Source organism: Sus scrofa, chromosome 16 (assembly GCF_000003025.6).
Source record: "Sus scrofa isolate TJ Tabasco breed Duroc chromosome 16, Sscrofa11.1, whole genome shotgun sequence".
NCBI lineage: Eukaryota > Metazoa > Chordata > Mammalia > Artiodactyla > Suidae > Sus > Sus scrofa.
Window position 1 is genome coordinate 49,765,379 of NC_010458.4, and position 20,856 is coordinate 49,786,234.

General features: G+C 49.1%; 1 protein-coding gene across 1 annotated transcript; it reads right to left on the reverse strand.

Moving 5' to 3' along the window:
* Positions 209-6,367, reverse strand: MSX2 (msh homeobox 2). The gene is made up of 2 exons (XM_021076645.1): positions 5,834-6,367; positions 209-1,957 (listed from the first exon to the last, which is right to left on the reverse strand). The coding sequence occupies exons 1-2, from the start codon at positions 6,210-6,212 to the stop codon at positions 1,533-1,535; spliced, it is 804 nt and encodes a 267-aa protein (XP_020932304.1). The 5' UTR covers positions 6,213-6,367; the 3' UTR covers positions 209-1,532.

Here is a 20,856-nt window from a genome sequence, read left to right on the forward strand (position 1 = left end):
GGAAGCATTTCAAAGTATTTTGCTATTTTCAATGGCTTTCTCTACCCCAGGCTGAAAAGTGGCCACAACTCTTGACTGACTGATTCCCATTAAAATCATAATAAAAATCACCACCCCCTGCCCCCATCTGGGTGGCATTTCTGGGCTAAGTCCAGTTAAGAAGAGAGAGCGCCTCTTAAAAATAATTGTGACTTTGGACAGACTTTACTGCAATAAAACAAACGTTTAATTTAATTCAGAATAAGAGATAAGAAATAACTCTTCAAATAAAATATATAAAATTATACAAGGCACCCTTTCAAAGGGATCAAAGTATACTGGGGGAGGGGGGAGCTGGATAGAAAGATGAAAATACCAGGGAGCTACATGGGCTGTCTGACAACACCATTTTTAGCAAGTCAAAACATGGCTTTCCCCTCTGCCCCCAACATGTTAAAAAGCATATAAATTTTCTAATAAGTTTAGCACATACAATAGGTACACACACAGAGAAAGCATGATTTTTTTTTTTTTCCTTTTTGGATCTATTCATTGTTGGGGAATATTTAGCATATAGGTAATGGTTACAAGACTTTTTTTTTTTTTTTTTTTTGTAAGCAGAGAATTAACTACAACCCACCCCCCCGAAAAAAATCACCTTTGCAGTGTGTGAGGATTGACATACCTAGTAGTTCACAGAAACCATCAATTCCTCCCGACATGCTTTAACTTTTCACTCTCCAATTATCTGAAATGGAGTTAAGCAACAGCCTTGAGAGGAATTAAGAAAGACTTCCATTTTCCACCTTACCCCCAGGCACTCCCAGGATTCTTCTCATCCCCCTTTTATGGATGTTACAAAAACTTTTAACAGTGTGTAACAAACAAGGTTGGGGAGGGGGGAATAGGGCCAAATATGGTCACATCTAATGATTTTTTTCAATGCAATGCATGGGAAAAAAACCACAAAAAACCCGATGTGCCCCCTCCCTAGTGTCTAATTCTAATGTTTGTTTTCCACGAGCAAAAGTCAGTCATCCCATCCAAATCACTGAATTGTGGCAATCTGAGCAAATAATTTGTCCCCCCCCAGAAGGAAGAAAAAAAAAAAAAAGACTTAAGCAGTCTCTTTTAGAAAGGTGATATATAGAACAAAAAAAGAATATATATGTGTGTGTATAAGTTTTGCCTTTCAAAATAATTTGATTTTTACGTCTGCTGTATAAAAATGTATTATATTTTATTATATATATATATTTATATATAAAAACCATCGGAGCCAATCTTTGTGAAAGGAGAAGGGGGCATCTAGAAGATTACACCTAGAAAACAGGCTTCTGTGTCTCCAGACTAAAGAACCAATTTGAGCTAAGCCTGTGGCCCTGACAACCTGGCCTCTGAGGGTGGTGCATGCAAGGTTTGCAGAGCCCGACACTGGCAGCGGTGGCGGTGGTGGCGGTGGTGGCGGCAGGACTGTCTTCTTGGGAGAGGGAGGGGGAAGGAAGGCTTTTAAACAAACATCCATCCCGGAGTCTATGGCGCGCTAGTCTTCCTTAGGAGAGATGGTACATGCCATATCCCACTGGAGTCGCGTAGAGTCCGACGGGCGGGATGGGAAGCACAGGTCTATGGAAAGGGTAGGACGCGCCATATAAGGAAGCTGCTTGCAGGGGCGAGTTGATGGGGAAAGGGAGGCTGAAGCCAGAGGGCAGCATAGGTTTTGCGGCCATCTTCAGCTTTTCCAGTTCTGCCTCCTGCAGTCTTTTCGCCTTGGCCCTTCGGTTCTGGAACCAGATTTTGACCTGGGTCTCTGTGAGGTTCAGAGAGCTGGAGAACTCTGCCCGCTCTGCGATGGAGAGGTACTGTTTCTGGCGGAACTTGCGCTCTAGAGCCAGGAGCTGGGAAGTGGTGAAGGGTGTGCGTGGCTTCCGATTGGTCTTGTGTTTCCTCAGGGTGCAGGTGGTGGGGCTCATGTGTCCTGGGGAAGAGAATGGGAGGTGAGTTAGCAGAAGAAAGTGGCTGTCTCATCAGGTGTGTCTGGGAGGGGCTCCACTCTTCATCTTTCAAAAAGGCACCTTCTGTCAGAACCAATGCATGTGTGTGTTTGGGCTGGGTGGTGGTGGGGAATGGGAGAAGGACCATATTCACATGAATATGGTGCTTTATTTTAAAAAATTAAGTCTTCTTACACAAAGTTTGGGAGTTTAATAGTGTAATAGAACTTTCGCCATGGAAAACAAATGGCATTAGAGACAATGAAATAGGAACAGACCTCTCTCTCCTAAGTCAAGAGAGCGGAGGATTCGCTGAGAAACAAACCCCCATGGCTTAATGTCTCGGGTCTTAAAAATAGGGGGCTAGGTTCCTGATAATCCCTGGATGCCGAGATGATCACATATGAGAAGGAAAAGGAAAAGGGTCCAATGAACTGCATCGGTCCCCTTTCGGCAGCAGGAAAAGTTGGATTGCATCGGAGTATTTGTGAAGGATAATCAAGCCGATAAAGTCTGTGGTAAATTAATAGCATCTTTGGATGGGGGAGCGCCTCATGCAATAAACAACCACACAGCTGTCATTCCCTCCAGTCTACAGATGATAAAACCTGCACAGCATTTTGCAGATCTGGATGTGGGATGACTTTCTTGGCCGGGTGCTTCTGTAATGTAAACTTTACTAAGAAGGAGGGGAAAATTAGCTCGCCCATAAATGTAAATGTCAGGGGAAATCAGGCTGCCTCCTGAATTGAGAGCATGTGATAACATCTTAGTCATCTCCGTTACCCATTCTATGGTTTGGAGCAAATGTGTCAATGATTAGCTTAGTGCTGGAATTTGGGAAGAGGGCATAACAAGCAAAATAAAGGTATGCCGGCAGCATCCAGACTCCACATTTAAATGGATCCAATTATAGGAAGTCACAGGATCCGGCATCCTTGTGATTCCATAGCATCAACTAATTTGGGGCTTTTCCTTAAAGGGAGTGGGGGGTGGGGGTGTGGAGCTGTAGGACAGAATGCTAAACAATTCATTTTCTGCATTTGGCTTTTACGAGCTACGCTAATTTTCCAAACATAGCCACAGTCATAACTCCAAAGCACTCTGAAGGGAGAATGTCGCATTTCTTGTTTAGTTACTTTGGTGGCCCAAGAAAAGAGTTTACACTTCATACTTGAGGGTGACATGGCACAAGTCCCAACCCAGCCTTCATTTGCAAGAAGGGGATCTGTCCTAATGTGACATTATTAACTATCATTTTAAATGGCTAAAAAGAAAAAGGTAGTGGGTTCTGCAATCAAAAACCAGATATCTGGGGAGGGATGGATAAGAAAGCACCACCACCGGAGGGTCGACTTTTGCATATGCTAATCCCTAAGTAAGCCCGAGAGCTGGGGGCGCCTACTTCTTAATTTACAAATAAAATAACAACCATCAGAGACTCGGAGACCTGTGAAATTCCCACCCTTCGCAAAGGTGACCCGACTCAGGGGTCTTGGCTCAGACACCAACCTCCCCGAGTCTACGCTGGCTCCTGCTCTACTTTTAGAAGCAACTCCTCTGAGTTTGGGCACGGTCCTTCCGGCTGCTCCTAGGGGCTGCGCTTGAATTATGAAATCCAGGCTATGGGAATCTCACTGACATATCAAAGCCAATGAGGCTTCCCTTCCAGCACACCTTTCCCCATCCTCCCACCCCCGCCCCATTTTAAACCAGCCAGAGGAAGGATGCGATTATACAAAGCAAAACAGCGTTTATCCTCCCGCCTCCGAATAACAAAACCAGGCCTGGGCGGGAGGCTCCCTCCTGCCCCAGGCTCCTACCTTAGGATCTCTGGGAGCAGCACCCCCCCCCACTCTTACCATGGAGCTCCGGAGGCCATCTCCAGGCCCAAGGCCCCAGTGACCCACTTCTGGTTTTAAAAAAAATCCTGTCTCAGAATCTCCGACTTTTCTCCTGTCCAGGGTTGCCTTACCAAGCAGAGAAGCTCCACCACACAACCTGGCAGGCATGCTTCCAGAACCCCCAGGACCTAAGACAGGAGGAATTTCTGAACCCTGGACACCACCACTCCCTGTAAGGCCTGAATCTTCGACGCACACCTGGGAACTGACCCAGGCCTAGGAATACTTGTCTCTATATTTGTCAAACAAATTAAGTCCCTTAAAGTCTCTGAGCCTCTATTTCACCGTCAATAATATGGTAACTAATACTGCTCCTGCAGAGTGGCTCACAGTACCAGATTTTAGACTGCCCAGAGTCCTGTCTGCCACCAGGTAGGTGATCATTCAATGTTCCCAAGTCTTGCTGGCCAAGCCCAAACTCGATGTGTGTTGATTCCTCTGAACTCTGCTGAAATGTCCTCATCCGTTCCTAGGAGGCCGGCTTCAGCCACACAGAGATCAGATAAGATAATATGGTGAAAAGAGCTATAAAGCACTGTGCAAACTAGAGTTTAAATTCTTTGAGTCCTTAATCTCCACGCCCTTTGAATCTTTTGGAGTTTCTAACAGGGTGGAGAAAGATGCCAGAGGGGACAGCCACTGATGCCTGGGTATATGGCCTTGTTTTGTTCACAGAATACTTTGCATCTCAAGTTTTCAGGACTGATGGAAATGGGAGAAAAAAAAAAATGCGTTGCTCCCGGCTTTGGAAAAAGTCCCTCTGCAGGCCACCCCTCTTTCACATCTCCTAGAGATACAGTGCAGGTAGAGAAATGCGAAAGGCCAGGAGATAATTGTAAAAGGAGCCACAGGGGATGATGCCTCCAAATTGCGAAAGGACCCAGGCAGGGCCCCCAAATGGATATTAACGCTGGAAGAGAAATCAGCTCTCCTGGGCCTCTCAGTCCTCCTTCCTCATTGGCAGGAAGCGGGGTGCAGGTGTTCAGACCTCTACTTGGTCTTTCCAGGGAGAGGGATCAGAAATGACCAGGGCACTATACTGAGGAGGAGGATTTGGACACCACAGCCCCTTGTCCAATTCAGTGACCTGGCTCAAGCAAGTTCAAATCTCAAAGTCTGGGTGTCTGGAAACGGGGATAACCACAGCTCCCGGTGCCACTGTCCACACTTCGGGGTTCAAGCGATGATCTGACAGGGATCTGGTGAACTAATAAGCATCACTTTGTCAACTCAGACGCTGCTGGAATGCTGTTAATTATTACTCTGAGCCAAGCAGAGCCCCACGGCTCCTGGCCCCAGCCCGCTCCCAGCGAAGCGAGGTCCTCGACGCCGAGATGACCGGGAGACATTTCCTCGCCGCATCAGTTTCTGCCACCATCACTCTGCGGGGTCCTGCTTCGACACCCGCGGGACCGACGGAAGATGATCATTTCTACCCAACGTGGGGTTAGATTTCGATTAGCTCATTTTTAAAATGAGGGCACATCTCGCAGGGTTGTGAACCTTTGAAAGGCGATAAGTCACCCCGCCTCTGCCGGGCACATATTCGAGGGCTCTTTAAACGCGCATCCTCCTTTACAGCCCCAGACAGAGACCCCGAAGGACAGTGAAACAGGGCTGAGGACTAGAGAAACTGATAACCAAGCGTCCCTGCAAACCCAGCTGGGGTTCTTCGCCCTTCAAAGACCAGGGAGTTGGCAATTGTCTCAAGGAACACTCTGTACAGCGAGGGGATCCCAAACACGCGCTGCGCGGATATTACCCAGAGGGTGTCTTGGATGCTGCCGGCGCCCTGGACTCTGGGGATATTAAGGGGCCAAGAACTGCTACGCTTGCTTCCCAGGGCGCGGAGTACGGGAGGGTCTCTGTAACCCCAGCGTGGAATACCGGCCCCCAGTTCCCTCCGGCACCCTAAGCACCCTCCTATCCCTCGTCCCTGCCCCGGTAGGCACTCACTTGGCGGCGGCGAATATCTGCCGGGTTCCTGCATCCACGCCGCTCCGTCTTCTGAATTTTCTGACTTGACCGAGGCGGTCTCGAAAGGCTTGACCAGAGGCCCGGGGCTGTGCGCTTCCCGAGCGCCGTGTCCGGGAAGCAGCAGTGGCCGCAGGGTGGCCCCGGCGGAGGCGCTTTCGGCTGGCAGTGGGGACGCCTCCTTGGGCGGCTTCTTGTCCGACATGAGCGCCTCTACGCTGAAGGGCAGGCTGGAGACCTTGACGCGGCGCTCCTCCACGGCCGCCTCGGCGCCCCCAGGCCCCGGGCCCGGCCCGGCCACCATCGCCGGGCCCTCTTCATCAGACGAAAACAGGTCATTGCCTTTGGACGGAGAAGCCATGACTTCTCTGCCCTACGTAGCTCCCGGCGCGCGACTCCGCTGGCAACCCGGCAGCTGCGACTCAAACTTTTTTGGGGGGGAGACGGGAGGGGCGCGTCGGGAGCTGTGCCTTTCCTCCAAGGGGAAGTGAGAGACTTGGCTCAGCCAATCCGCGCGAGCTTTGGCGCTGACGCCACAGACGCTCGTCTCCGATTGGCTCTTCCGGAAGAGGCTGGGGCCTTTTTTTTTTTTTTTTTTTCCTGTTTGAAATAAATTAGGAGTTAATTACAGGAGCAGTCAGCAGAGTTGTTATTAGGCGATCCCTCAAGGGTTATAATCACGCCAAAACTGAAAAGTCTAAGGCGTAATTAAGGCCGATTATTTAAAGAGGAAGTTCTCTGAGTCCCATTTCTTCTCTCTTTTGACCCCTCTTTTTGAAAGGTACCCCGCGCCTATACCTCCTCCCCACCCCAAACCGCCAGAACACGTTTAAAATCTGCAACTGACATTGCAAAAAACAATTATGAAGCTCCTACAATGGGTCGAAACGGGGCTAACTTAATGCTAAAGATCAGCCCTGAAAGCACAGGCCAGCATCCCTGCTAAAGGAAATGCTACAGGCAGGGGGCTTAGAAGAGTAGTATTTCCCTATTAGCGAATGCCCAACAGCGTCCGATAGTGCTATAACTCCCCTAGGAGAGGGGCCGAGGCGAGCCAGAGGAGTGTGCGGGCACAGCGACCCTCTCCCAAATCGTTGCAATTGGAAAATTTAAACCAGTTCTTTCTATCTCTTTCACTCGAAAACAAAATCAGCGCACTCTTAGAAACTTGGAATCCTGTGAGTTTTCTTTTCCCTGAATCTCCTCTTTGGACAACATCCGGATCCGACCTTTTCCTCAAGACTGCGTGAATTGTGTGTTCAGGAGTTTGTTTGCACCTGTGTTTGTCATGTGTACTTGGGTGCCAGTGTTTGCCTCCAAGGGGGAAGAGGAGGGAGGAAAAGACATTGATGATATCTAGTGCTTCCCAACTCCCTCCCCCCCAAATGTGGGGTGCCAAGTTTGCAAACCCCTGCTCTGTGTATCTTTGGGGAAAGCACATTTTTATTCATTGCACCTGGTTTAAAAAAAAAAAAAGTATAGATATCCCCACCCCACTTCAAATTATACCCTGGGTAATTACATCTCAAAGCGTTAGTGATGTCTGTCTCAGTCCCAGAAAGAAGAGAGGGAGCTGCCCTTGTGCAGAGGCCTCCAATCTCTCTGCAGGCCAATGGGCCAACACCTATTGCTTCAAATGACTCTTTTCAGGCTGTGGTTGCCTTTTCCTATATCTGAGCGATTATCCCTATCCTGCAAGTGATAAGTGAATAGAAGTGTCCCAGCTCAGGGACTTGCACCCAGCAGATGCTTGCTAAACAGTTCCCAGAGCCCTGAAAGGTAGGGATATTGTTTTTTATTACTGAAATGACCAAGGAGCCCCCTCCCAGTTCAAGAGCTTTAGAAACTTGACCCCCAGATCCACTTCCCAAAGCACCTCTCTGATGCCCTGTTTCCTTCACCCCAAATCTCTGCCTGGAGAGAAACTGTGCTGGCCTAGGATACCAGAATAGATGATATCTGAATCTTTGAGGATAAAAACAGCCTGCACTGGCCACTTAACTCAGTTTGACTAGAAATGGTCCTGAAAAAAGTTAAAGAGTAAAGAAGTGCTAACCCCAGCCTTCTATAACCTCCTGCTCCCACCCTTATCAACACACTGGGCACTCAGAGAAAGTTACTTCAAAAAAAAAAAAGTATGAAAGCTATCTGGAGATATACGCATTATGCATTTTCCCCTTGAGTCATACTTGATGAGAGTTGGCTTGATATGCATCTCAAATACAGTACGGGTAGATCCAGATTAAGCTCTTTGCCTTTTAGAGGTACCTAGCAAGATGCAGGCTACATATTTTGTAAGCAAACCTGAAATTCGTTTGGCTCTCAGCTGCCAAAATGTACAAGAAGGTTCAGTTTTCAGTTGGGCTGTACCCAGCCACTGTTTTATAATTGTTCCTAAAAACTCCTTGTTAATATTTAACAATTTAGGGGCATGCAGGTTCATTCTCGAGCATTTTTTTTTTAATTAATACTGCTAGAGGTCTTTTATTTTGATGAAATATTCTGGGAGAGGATAAGGTAGGTTCCCTCCCTACTCTCATAGCTGTGACATCCAGGCAAAGGACAAAAATTAGGAATCTGGAATTGAGAAAACAGTAGAAATTTAAAAAATAACTGGTGTTCAAAGCCAGGGTGCCAAGCTCTGGCCAGGAGCAGAAGAGATGACCAACCCGGGGCAAACTGCCTGCCCATGTTTTCTGCCAGCTCCCTCCCCAGCTCCCTGCTGGAGTGGGATGATTCAGGAAAGGGTCTCTCTTCTGCTGTGAAAGACAGCATCCCAACACACTTCTAGCCCTTTGGGGAAAGCCTGTCTGTGTATTTATTTGCCCCTGCCATGGCTGAGTTTTCACACCATTGCATTCACCTCTTTCTGGCTGCCTGACCTTGGTCCCCTTACTTCTGCTTCAGTCTGATTTTTATCTCTAAAATGAGAGATAATTACCCCTAACCGGGATGGCTCTTGGGGTAATTCAATTCAAGGGGCTACATAAAATAACTGGCAGGTGTAGGGAACAACAACAACAAAGCTCACTCTACTATTGTACAGCAAAGGCAGCGACAATTTATCTAATGCTTTCTCTCTCCCAGATACCCAAAGTGAGGCGCGTCGCCCCCTTTCAAAGAGTTCACGGTGGGTGGGTTCTTTGTAAAATCTCTGGGACTGAGAATTCGGCTCGCCCTGAAACGTATATAGTCCCTTAGCGGAGGCCGGGCTTTGGCATTTAAGAAAGGACATTCGCTAAAGGTTAGTTCTCCGTGACACAGTGACGTTCCAATTAGAACTCAGTCACCACTAAGCACCAACTCTGCTTGAGTACCTGGATCTGTCCTCCAGGATCCCATTGGTTTTCTTCCAACACAGCGCTCAGGGGAGAAATTATTTTCCCCATTTTACAGATGAAAAGCCTAAGGCTAGGAAGCTCTAATTCTGTGGCCGGGCCTCGGAGGGAGCAAGTGGAGGACCCCGGGCAATCCACCCTCGCGGCACCCGCCCTCGCGCGCAGATGCGCAGCGCTCTACCTTCGCGCGAGCCCGGGGCATTTCGCACGTGCCCCTATCCTGCGTGGAGCAGCAGCGCACGCGGAGCACCGAGGCGGCAATCGTGAAGGACTGAGATCGCACCACCGCGTTTGCAACCCCCAGGACCGATCGCGGGATCCCGGCGGCTCGGAGGGGGCGGGGGAGGGGCGGAGGAGGGGGCTGTAGACAGGCCAGGGCTGCGGGCAGGCGCCAGGCGCGGGGAGATGAAAGGCGGGCTCCGGGGGAAGGGGCTGCGCCGGGTGACCGGCTCCAGCCGCGCCGGGCGCCCCGCCCCCGCCCCGCCCCACCCCCGCTGCCCCGGGCAGAGGCGGCTGCCCGCGCCGGAGCCGCGTTAATTGCTCTGGGCCCCGGCACTCAGCCTGCGCGGAGCCGGGACAACCTCGCTCCAGGAGGAATGACAATTCGCCCTAATGGGACAACCTCGCTCCCAGAGGAGTGACAATTCCTCCTAATGGGCCGCTCGTTAGCGGCCTATTCTCCCGTACCCGGGTATCAGAAGCGGGCAGACAAGCGGGCGCCAACGTCCGCCTGGAATTCCACCACACTGCTCCCTCACCATCCCCCACTCCCCGGCCCTTCGCTGTGTGACCTCGGGCAAAGGGCTACTCCTCTCTGAACTCATTTTTCTTACCTGTGCAGTGTGGAGTAGGAATGGGGAAGATCAGACCTCGGAGTCAGTAACCGGGTTAAGGAGTTAAGGAGAGGGAAGTCCAGTAGGCGGGCATTCGGGGTTGCTGCTTGAAGTTCTTTGGGGGGGGGGCATGGACATGACAAATCCCTTGCTTGTGAAGTCCCAGGTGGAGGGCCCCTCCACCCCACTGCGGTCAGGACCCAGGACCCAGCTCTGGAGGGAAGGGGCCTTTGCTAGGGCGCTACACAAATTTCACAAAGCTACCTGAATGCTGAGCATTCATGGCTCCCCATTTTAAGGATGGAGAAGTCGAGGCACGGGCAGGAGAGAGACTGGGGTGTGAGATCTTCTGTGGGCTGACTGGGATTCTACAAGTGCCCCCCTAGAAGAAGCCCCCAAGGAGGACATCTTCACGGGAGGAAGGACGGAACAGCTGCAGCTCCTGTGGCTCTCTGCTGGTCCTCCAGCCTGGGAGAGGAGTGCGCCTGTTCATGGAGACTTCCAGTTGTTTCTGGTCACAGCAGGTGCAAGGATTGTGTAAGGGGAGAGAGCCAGTGTGTTCCCCTCCTTCTGTAGTTCTGTTTTCAAATCCAGGCCCTACTTCTTGCCACAGGCCGCCATCAGGACACTGAGGGCCTCAAGAACCTCTTTGAGAAAAGATGCCCAGCTGGTGAGGACTAGATGAAGCATTATACAAAAACAGGTAACATAGGGACTTCCCGTCCTGGCTCAGTGGTTCACGAAGCCGACTAGGAACGATGAGGTTGCAGGTTTGATCCCTGGCCTCGCTCAGAGGGTTAAGGATCCAGGCGTTGTCTTGAGCTGTGGTGTAGGTCACAGACATGGCTCGGATCCCACGTTGCTGTGGTTGTGGTGTAGGCCAGCGGTTACAGCTCCGAATGGACCCCTAGCCTGGGAACCTCCATATGCTGTGGGTGTGGCCCCAGAAAAGACAAAAAACAAAAAACAGAAAAGCAAAACAGGTAACATAGACTGTGGCTCCCTCTTGGAGGGTTTAAGTCCTGAATCAATCACCTACGTCCCTGCACTGCAGTTTTCTCATCTGTCATATGGGGGTGTCTGGCACTCAGTAAATGTTGACTGAGTGTGTGTGTGTGTGTGTGTGTGTGTGTGTGTGTGTGTTTAACCCTTCTTCAGTAGCTCTACCTGACATCACGCATATCTGGATCCAAAGTTGGATAATCTGAAGTTCCCATCATGGCTCAGTGGTTAACGAATCCATGAAGTTGCAGGTTCGATCCCTGGCCTTGCTCAGTGGGTTAGGGATCCGGCGTTGCCGTGAGCTGTGGTGTAGGTTGCAGATGTGGCTTGGATCCCAAGGTGCTGTGACTGGCGTAGACCGGTGGCTACAGCTCTGATTCGACGCCTTGCCTGGGAACCTCCATATGCTGCAGGAGCAGCCCTAGAAAAGGCAAAAAGATGAAGACCAAAAAAAAAAAAAAAAAAAAAAAAACAAAGTTGGATAATCTGAGGCCTGAAAAGGTAACTTTTTTAAGCATGTTTTCCCCCTCTGCAAAATGGGAGTAACCAGCCAAGAAAGCAGATTGACAAGTCTGTCAAGGGAGGGATGGGGGTCAAGGGAAGAAGAAATGGTCTAGACAAACAGCATGAAGTATCTCCTGTTCCCAGCCCCTGGGCACAGCTTGCTGGCACCTTCCCAGCCCTTGCCTGCATTGGAGGAAAGTTCCCATGAACAGGGCCCAAGTCCTGATTGATCTGCACAGAAGAGTGGCTCCAGGAAAAGGGGTGGCTGCTGTTCTGTGGATGGCACCCCTTCTCAGGAAAACTGCCCGTACTGAATCGGGCTGATGTGAGCTTTATTTTTATTTATTTGTGTATGTATTTATCTATTTATTTATTTTTATTTATTAGGCAAGGGGTCTAGGCATCAAATCTGAGTTGCAGTTTCTGGCAATCCGAGCTTACTTAGTGTGCCACCTACACCACAGCTCACAGCAATGCAGGATCCTTAATCCACTGAACGAGGCCAGGGATCAAACCGGCATCTTCATGTATACTAGGATGCTAGTCGGGGTTTGTTGCCTCTGAGCCAAGAGGGGAGCTCCCTGAAATGAGCTTTTTGTTTAGTTTTGTTTTTTGTTTTTAGTCTTTTTAGGGCTGCACCTGCAGCGTATGGAGGTTCCCAGGCTAGGGGTTGAATTGGAGCTGTACCCGCCAGCCCACACCACAGCCATAGCAACGCTGGATCTGGGACCTACACCACAGCTCATGCCAGATCCTTAACCCGCTGAGCAAGGCCAGGGATCGAACCCACAACCTCATGGTTCCTAATTGGGTTCATTAACCACTGAGCCATGACAGGAACTCCAGAGATGGGCTTTAAACCAGGGTTCAGTATCTGTCAGCTCCCTTAATACCTTGAGCAACCCGGTGATGGAAAGGCCCTCATTCCTCCTTAAGGAGGAGAAAATTGAAGCTTAAGTCTTGATAAGAGTTTCTCACAACTAGTAAATACCTGGCGGAGATGCAAATCAGGGTTTGGCCGATTCTAAAAAATGTCTGTATTTTGCCTGAGGCAGCAGTTGCTGTAAGCAAAGGTGGGAGGGAAGGCAGCTGGAATTGCTCACAGGGGTGAAGGATCTACTGTTTTCATTTTCTTCCCATGAGACAGGTGCAACTGTTGAGTCTGCGATGGGCACACAGAGAAAGTGCCTCCTGCATTATGGATTCCCAAAAAGTTCGGCAGGAGTCTGACATTGCTCTGATATGGTGGCCTCAAATTGTTTTAGCTTCAAAATGCCGCTGACTGGGCATGGGCAAGGAGGGGAAAAGGAAATTTGGGGGCGTTACTTAATAGACATAAATATGTATGTATGTGCAATATTTTTAGCTGCACCCACGGCATGTGGAAGTTCCTGAGCCAGGGATTGAACCCACACCATAGCAGTGGCCCAAGCCACTGCAGTGACAATACCAGATCCTTAACCCTGGGTGCCCCAAGAGAACTCCATAATAGACCTAATTATATTTTAATTAAGAAAAATAGAGCCTTTTCCAATTGCTCCACCCACCAGTTGCCTGGTAGGGAATAGTTTTTACCTTCAGAATGAAGACAGTTAGAGGCAATTATTCAGAATTCTGTCAGTACTTTCTAGAGGAGGGGTTGGGGCTTTGGAACTGGACCCAAAGCATGTGCCAGCCCTGGGAGGGGACTGCAGGCCACCACTGTTGGGAAGACCCCTCCCCGCTGTGATACAAAAAGGAGTATCCTGAGCTATAGGTGTCTCGAAGTGCATTCTCATCCAAGGCTTCACTTGCTCCTCAGAATGGAACTTGGGCACGAGGTACCCTACTCTCTCCTATTCCCCCAGGCTTGGTTCTTTCTAGTTCCTCACCCCATTTCACCAAGGCAGGTACCTGCGGCTCAGAGAGGTGTGGCCACTCACCTGAGGTCACAAAAGCAGTCTGGAGGGAGAGGACATAGGTTTGGCCCCAGAGCCGTCTCATGCCTTTCAGGTTCTAGGACCCTCTGATGCTGAGACTCAGCCTGGAGCCAGGGAGGTCTGACTTCAGGGTCCCTGAAATTTGTCATGCACCCACAGATCTGTGTCAGGTGTCCTGAAGACCCCCTGACACAGAGAGGGCCTCAAAAAATATTGGTGAAGTAAACGAATAAATCGAGGCACAAAAGCGGTGGCAGAGACTATAGGTCTTGCTCACCTGGCTCCAAAGGTCGCCTTTCCCAGGTTCTTGGAATAAACCTCAAATGGTGAGGGTGGTCTTATGTCTTAACAATTAGAAGCCACACTGGATTCTTATAGGGAGGGGTCAGATATTTTCAATTGTCCACCAAGGAAAACTGAAAGCTCATTTTGCCCCAAACCCTTGACTCATTAGATGTTTAATTCATCTTCACTTTCCGCCTCTCTCCCCATAAATAGTGATTCCTTTCACAGATGGAGAAAGAGGCTGGAAGGTTGTCACCCTGCCCAAGGTCATGCAGCAACTAGGTGACCCAGTCAGCATTTGACCCCAGGTGAATCAGACTCCAACCCCCAAACTGGTTCCTCTTTATCATCCTCCAGATTGCATCTCTCGTCCCTGGTTTGACGCAGCCAGAGAAACTCAGCATCAAGCTGTTATCTCCCTGGCTTTCTTGAGCAATATCTTGACTTTGCGGCCTTTCCCAGATTTCCTAAAACAAGAGTGTGTTTATATGATAGAAAAAGAAGAACAAGAACAAGAGAAAAAAAAAAAAAAAAAGACCTCAATACATTGAGAAAAAGATAAACCGATAATTTGAGTTTCTCCTCCTCTTAATAATAGCAGGCAGGGCTTAGTATGTACCAAACCCCGTTCTCAGTAGTGGCATCTGCTAACTTGTTCAGTCCTCGGAGCAACCCTGTTTGGCAGATGCTGTTTTATCTTCATTTTACTGAAGGGCAATCTGATTCTCAGACCTGGGAACTCTAGATAAATATAATTTCTCTTTTTAATTGTGCAAGAGCCCATTCTCTCCCCATCCTCAGCCTACCTATCAATCCTATCGATCCAACCCTAGAAAACACACGTCGCCATCCTTCAAATAGAAACACGACTTGGATTAAACCCACGCACTTTCCTCATAGTGCGAATGCTGTGCATAACTCAAAGAGCCTGTGTGTCTGGTGGCTTTGATAAAATTGGCACCTTTCCCCCCTTTTCCATCTCTCCGCAGCTCGGGACGTGTTGCCAATGGATTCGCTGTTTTGTGGGGAGGGCGGGAGAGCGAAGGAAAAGGACCTCAGCCAAGAACAAGGGTCCTGAGCCCCATGTGTCATTCGCTTGCCAGGTGACTTTAAGCAGGCCCTTCTCCTCCAGGGTCCCTTTGTTGCCTCCCTGGCAGAGGGGCGTGTCTGTGCCTTTGCTGTCTCTTCTGGTTCTGTGGTTCTCTGATAAAGGAGTGAGTGAGAGAGAAAAATCCATCCTACTTCTTGTTCTGTCTCCCACCCACCAGGTTGACTGAGGGCTCCAGGAAGGTGGGGGCAGAGAGTGGAAAGACCTCATGCAGTAAGGAATGGGGGTGGGGGGGCACTCCATTTTATCCTGGGCCAGTTATGTGTCCCCGGGCAAGTTCTCTCACTTCTCTGAGCTGAGCATCGGAGTTTCCATTGTGATGCCGTCGGTTGAGAATCCAACTGCAACAGCTCGGGTCCACTTGCAGAAGTGCGGGTTTGATCCCTGGCCCAGCAGAGTGGGTTAAAGGATCCAGTGTTGCTGCACCTGCGGCTCAGATTCAGTCCCTGGCCCAGGAACTTCCTTAGGCCGTATGCCTCATGCATAGCCATTGGAAAAAAAAAAAAAAAAAAAAAAAAAAAAAAGATCTGAGCCCCCATCAGGGGGCAAAGCATCCCTATTTCAGGGTGAAGCTAGGAGCAGTTAGTCCCTTCCTTTCCGCTGGTACTAGTCCCCTGGTGTGAGAAGGGAAGAAAAATCACTGACTCAGCAGATGAGCAGGCTGGGAGGAAACCTTGTGGATAATTGTTAATGACACAATTAGAGCTGACACTGTTGGTGTGGACAATTGCAAAGAGGCTTATGAAAATGATGCTTGCTAAGACTCCTTGGGGCCTTTGGGCAGCCGAAGGAAGCTTTGCCCCATGGTGGCACAGCCCTTCCTGGAGAAAGAATTTGAGACAGTCCGTGAACCAGGCTTGAAGTCACATCTAGGCCCGTGACCACAGAGGTACTCCCTTTTCAGTGATCTGATAATCCTCCCATTATACTCCGGAGCCTGTCTTGGTACAACTTTAATACCTTGGCAATGATTGCTCACCTCCTGTGGACAAAAACACCAGGCTTCAACCTTCAGGAAGAGACAGCAGCATCTAGTAAGAGAATAAGGACAGAGTCTTGCATCCCTTCTATTTCTTTTCAGAGCAAACCCATCTCTGGTTGATCAATAATAATACCGCTGCGACATAAATTTGCCTTTACAAATCCTTTTTTGTTGTTTTAAAACGAGCGTTTATTCAATACGTTAAACATTAATTAAATACTAGTGCTGTTGGTATTGGGATAAGGCCAACAATCATAATGATTGGTCTTCAGCAAGGGAACAGTCCTGGAGGTGGATGCCTGAAATTCAGGCTAGCACTGATGGACAAGAGAGACCTCTGCGGTTCTAACAGCGCCAAATCTGGTTGGAATCCGGCTCCACCTCCTCCTAGCTGGGTGGCTCTGGGCAAGGGACGTCCCCTCTCGGGGATCTTGAAAGCCTTATCGGCAAAGTTGGGGGATGGTGATCATTCCGATCTTCTAGGTTTGCAGGAAGAATCTCCTCCAAGATAATGGATAGATGACCATACCGCCTGGGAGATATGGGGTTGTTTGTATTATTGGTAAACAATGCATGGGAGAATTTGGTCAAAACACTGGTTATCTGCCAGCTTAGGAGTGATTGTAAAAGAGGGGAAGCGTTCTTTGAAAGCTGAGTCCTATTTAAAAATCGCCTACCCGTGTTTAACTAGTTCCATCTTCAGGGCCTTAGAGGTGCCGCATGTCCAGCAAACACTTCCCCAAAATTCACAGAACCTCCCTGTACTTTGTAGGCAAAATGAAGACCCCTCCAAGTTGCAAATAAGGCAGAAAATGTTTTCCTTTGTCCTTTTCATAAATGATTAAATGCATTGCCTGATCTGTCCTTTTTTTCCTTTCTTTCATCCTTCCTCTATATTCCCCCCCCCCTCCATTTCTCCCTCTTCTCCTCCTGCAGCTGAGGCTGGAAATCAGCCACACAGCCCTTAGTTACCCAGGCAGGTTCCTGCCCTCAAGTGTTTTCCACTCTAGGAGTGCCCGCTATGGCAGAGCAGGTTAAAGATCAATCAGGCATTGTCAACTGCAGCAGTGGGTTCGCTCTCTGGGCTGGGAACTTCCACATGCCCTGGATGCGGCCAAAAAATTTTAAAAAAAGATTAAAAAAAAAAAAAGTACTCAGACTTCCGTGGTGGCTCAGTGGTTAATGAATCCAACTAGGAACCATGAGGTTGCAGGTTCGAGCCCTGGCCTCGCTCAGTGGGTTAAGGATCCGGCGTTGCCTTGAGCTGTGGTGTAGGTCACAGACACGGCTCGGATCTGGCATTGCTGTGGCTCTGGCGTAGGCGGGCGGCTATAGCTCCGATTAGACCCCTAGCCTGGGAACCTCCATATGCCATGGGTGCAGCCCTAGAAAAGACAAAAAAAGAAAAAAAAAAAACCCAAAAAACTAAAACTGGGGTTGCTGGAGCCAAGTGTGTTTATTTCTCATCTGAACAGATACTGCTGAATTGTTTTGCAAAAACCCTTTTCCAGTGCCCATTTGCACTAACAGCATTCGTTTCATCCCCAGCTCAGCCAGAGCCAGATAGAATTGTTCTGGTTTAATTTCTACCATAAAGCCTTTTTTTTTTTTTGAGCAGGAGAGGAATAGAATTCCCTATCTATTTGAGACATTCCCTGGGGAGCATTATGGAAAATTGGGCCCCGGGGCGGGGGTGGGGAGGGGGGCTGCTGAGTGTGTGTGGGGGGGTGGGTGAGGGGGTTGCTGGAAGCAATAGGACCTGTGAGGAGGTGATGCAGGTTTCTGTGAAGCGGGAAGCAGCAGTGGGGTTGGGAAGATGAGGAGGGAATGGAGATGCAAGTCATGAAGAAGTAGAGATGCTGGTTAGGGCATCCCAGGGCTGAAGGGGACCCTGCTTGCCCCTGAGGTCTGACTGCACACTGTGGATATGGATTAAGCCCTATCTTCCTGCTGGGTCTCATATTCCTTAGTGACCAGCCACCCCAAGTGTCCTGTCTTCCAGGTTTTGTTTCAACAGCTCACCTATCTGGAGCCCTGAGCCAAGGCAGCGGGCCACTTAGAACAGACATGCTGTCTCACTGCATCCGTTCGGGCCCTGGGTGGGTGGGTGGACAGACACGCTTCCATGCAGGGGGAGCCTTGGAGCCTGGCTTGCCCATGAAATCACTGGTGACTTTACACTGCAGCTTGCTAATTAGCAGCGTCCATCGTTTCAGTTAATCCTCACCGAGTTGCTTTTTAACCTATGTAGCATCTGGCGACAGGTGTGTTAGAAGCTAGAACCATAAAATTCAAAGGCTGGGATTCCTCGAAAAGGGCTAGACAGGCCCAGGCTGCTGGGGTGTGGGGTGGGGTTGTGACTCCTGCTAATGTTCCTGGGATGCCCTTGGGAGTTCTGCTCCAGCTCCCTGTGCCCTCCTCCCACTGTGGCTCTGTTACTCTCTGTCTCTTCGTTGCCCTGGCTCTGTCTTTCTTCCCACCCTCGGAACCCAAGAGCAGGTTCACTTTCTCCCAGGCCCCTGTAGTGCCCGTAAGGCCTTGGGAAGCTCTGGAGCCCAGGGATTCAGGGCCCCAGGAGAAGCAGAGATGGTCCTCAGTACAGGATGGCCCATCCAGACAGTGGATTTGCTCAGCACTTAAGTGGTCCACGAGAGCGTGGTAAAGTTTCCCTGAAAACGGGTCCATCTGACTTTGTAATTAGCTCCAGTCTCCAGAATGAGGGGTACTCAGGCCTCATCGCTGAGATTTCTCCCCTTGGCAGGACGTCATAACTGATTCTTCCACAGACACATGGATCTTCAAGCTTGTGTGCATCAAATAGAGGTATTTAGCAACCCTGGGCGTGGACTAAAGTGTGAGGGTTGGAATGGAAAGTAATTATCCATCTGGTGCCCTCTTGGAAGAAGCAGATCCCTCTTCAGTTCATCATCTCTGACCTGGCTGTGGCTGCATAGCCCAGAGGAAGAGTCTATGCCTCAGGGTCACTCAGACAGAAATGGGGGGCTGTGTGACCTCTGGCAACTCACTTAACCTCTCTGAACCTCAGTTTCCTCATCTGTAGAATGGGGTGGTAACAATGCCGACCTCCCAGAGTTGCTGGGGGGATTGGTGGTGAAGGAGAACAAGCATCTGTCATGGTTAGCCCTTCCCTCGAGGTGACAGTTTTGAAAGCCATTGGCTAAAATGACAGAGACCGGCTGACTCTTTGAGGAGGAGGAAGAAAGGCGGTGACGACTGTTTTCCTTACTTCGACCTCATTCCATTTTGGAGGCTGGCTTGGTCACCTAGGCAACAGGAAGCCAAGCTTCCCTTGGAATGGTTACCCCTGTCGAGGCTCCGGGTCGGGTACCCTGTCCCCACCCTCTGGGAGTTTTGGGGTGTTCACCTGTGGCCCTTGAGTCCAGCAGAGAAACTTAGGCAGAGCTGATGGCTGAGAACCCTTGCTATGGTCAGGGACTGTTGGGCCACAGGGCTTAACTCCCAAGGGAAAAGGGAGCTCCAGACCAACTGATATCTCCTTAAAACAGAAATTAGTATATCAATAATTATCCATTAAAAATTAAATTAAAAAAAAAAAAAACAACAACCAGTAAAGCCCCCAGAACCAGTTGCTGTCAAGGGAAAGGGAGGCCTTCAGGTTTGTTTATAAACAATTAAATAAATAAATAAAGGGGGGGGAGAAGAGGAGGAGCCGCCAAGTGTTTGGGGGGCTGATCTGCTCTGTTTTTCATGGAGTATGTTTCCCATTACGAGGGGGAAAGGCAGGCCACACATGGGCAGAAGGAAAATATGCGGCTGGGAGAGTAATTGGGGGTGTCGGGGTCGTGGGATAATCGGTGAGTTTGTTTTCAAAATCTTCTTGAATGTTTCATTACTTCTACAATCGAAAAAGAGTTTTAAAAATCGACAAAGTGGACTTTGGCGGGAACAAACTCACCCTGTTGGTGTCATTTCCCATAAGATGTGGCCTTCCTTCCACTCCAGGAAAGGACTGGGGTGGTTTTTATTTTCATTTCTTTCTTTCTCTAAAATCTATTTCGTATCTATCCTGCATGATCCAGTGCAGTCAGTATCAGGGTACCCCATTTCAGGAGGGGTCCCCTTGTCTCACCAGGTGCAACACGCATAGTGGGCGGGTGTGGAGGCCACATGCTGTCACTTCTAACCTTGACCTCATCACTCCAATGTACAGGTGGGAACACTGAGGCTGCCAGGGAGCCAGCCATTTGCCCAAGCTTAGTCAGCTGTTATCAGGATAAAGTAGGTTTCAAACTTCTATCTTCTCAGGTAAGTTCTCTTGTAGCCCAAAATATTTCCTTTTTTTTTTTTTTTTTTTTTTTGGCCGCACCCACAGCATTTGGAAGTTCGCAGGCCAGAAATCAAATCTGAGCCACAGCAGTGACAACGCAAGATCCTTAACCTGCTGAGCCACCAGGGAACTCCAATATTTTCCTTTCTTGGAAAGCATCTTCTTCCAGACTCTCCCAGGGAATATAGGAATCAAGACAGCGCCACTTACTGCTCCCGCCTTTCTCTAACGTAAATCTGTGGGACCCTCTAAGAGCTTTCAAGGGGGAAAAACATACAAATTTCTCTGTTTTTCTCAATCTCTCTCACACTCACAGTCAATCAAGCATTTTCATTGTTGAGAAAACCCAAGTGTCATAAAAGTGATTTGAATGGAAAACACATTTATTTTATTTTTTTTGTCTTTCTCTTTTTTTAAAGGCCATGAGCAAATGTCTTTTTGATTCAAATAACAATAAAAAGTTGCTTTTTTAGAAAGCCTTTTTTTTTTTTTTTTTTTGTCTTTTGAGGGCCGTTCCCAAGGCATATGGAGGTTCCCAGGCTAGGGGTCCATTTGGAACTGCAGCCACCGGCCTACACCACAGCGACAGCAATGCGGGATCCCTGCCATGTCTGCAACCTATACCACAGCTCATGGCAACACAGGATCCTTAATCCACTGAGCAAAGTCAGGGATCGAACCTGCATCCTCATGGAAGCCAGTCAGGTTCATTAACCACTGAGCCA

Excerpts from the sequence above, each read along its gene's own strand:
- MSX2 (XM_021076645.1), bottom strand. The coding sequence starts at position 6,212 with ATGGCTTCTCCGTCCAAAGGCAATGACCTGTTTTCGTCTGATGAAGAG. Across the intron at positions 1,958-5,833 it reads CAGATATTCGCCGCCGCCAA|GACACATGAGCCCCACCACC; the intron begins GTGAGTGCCTAC and ends TCTCTTCCCCAG.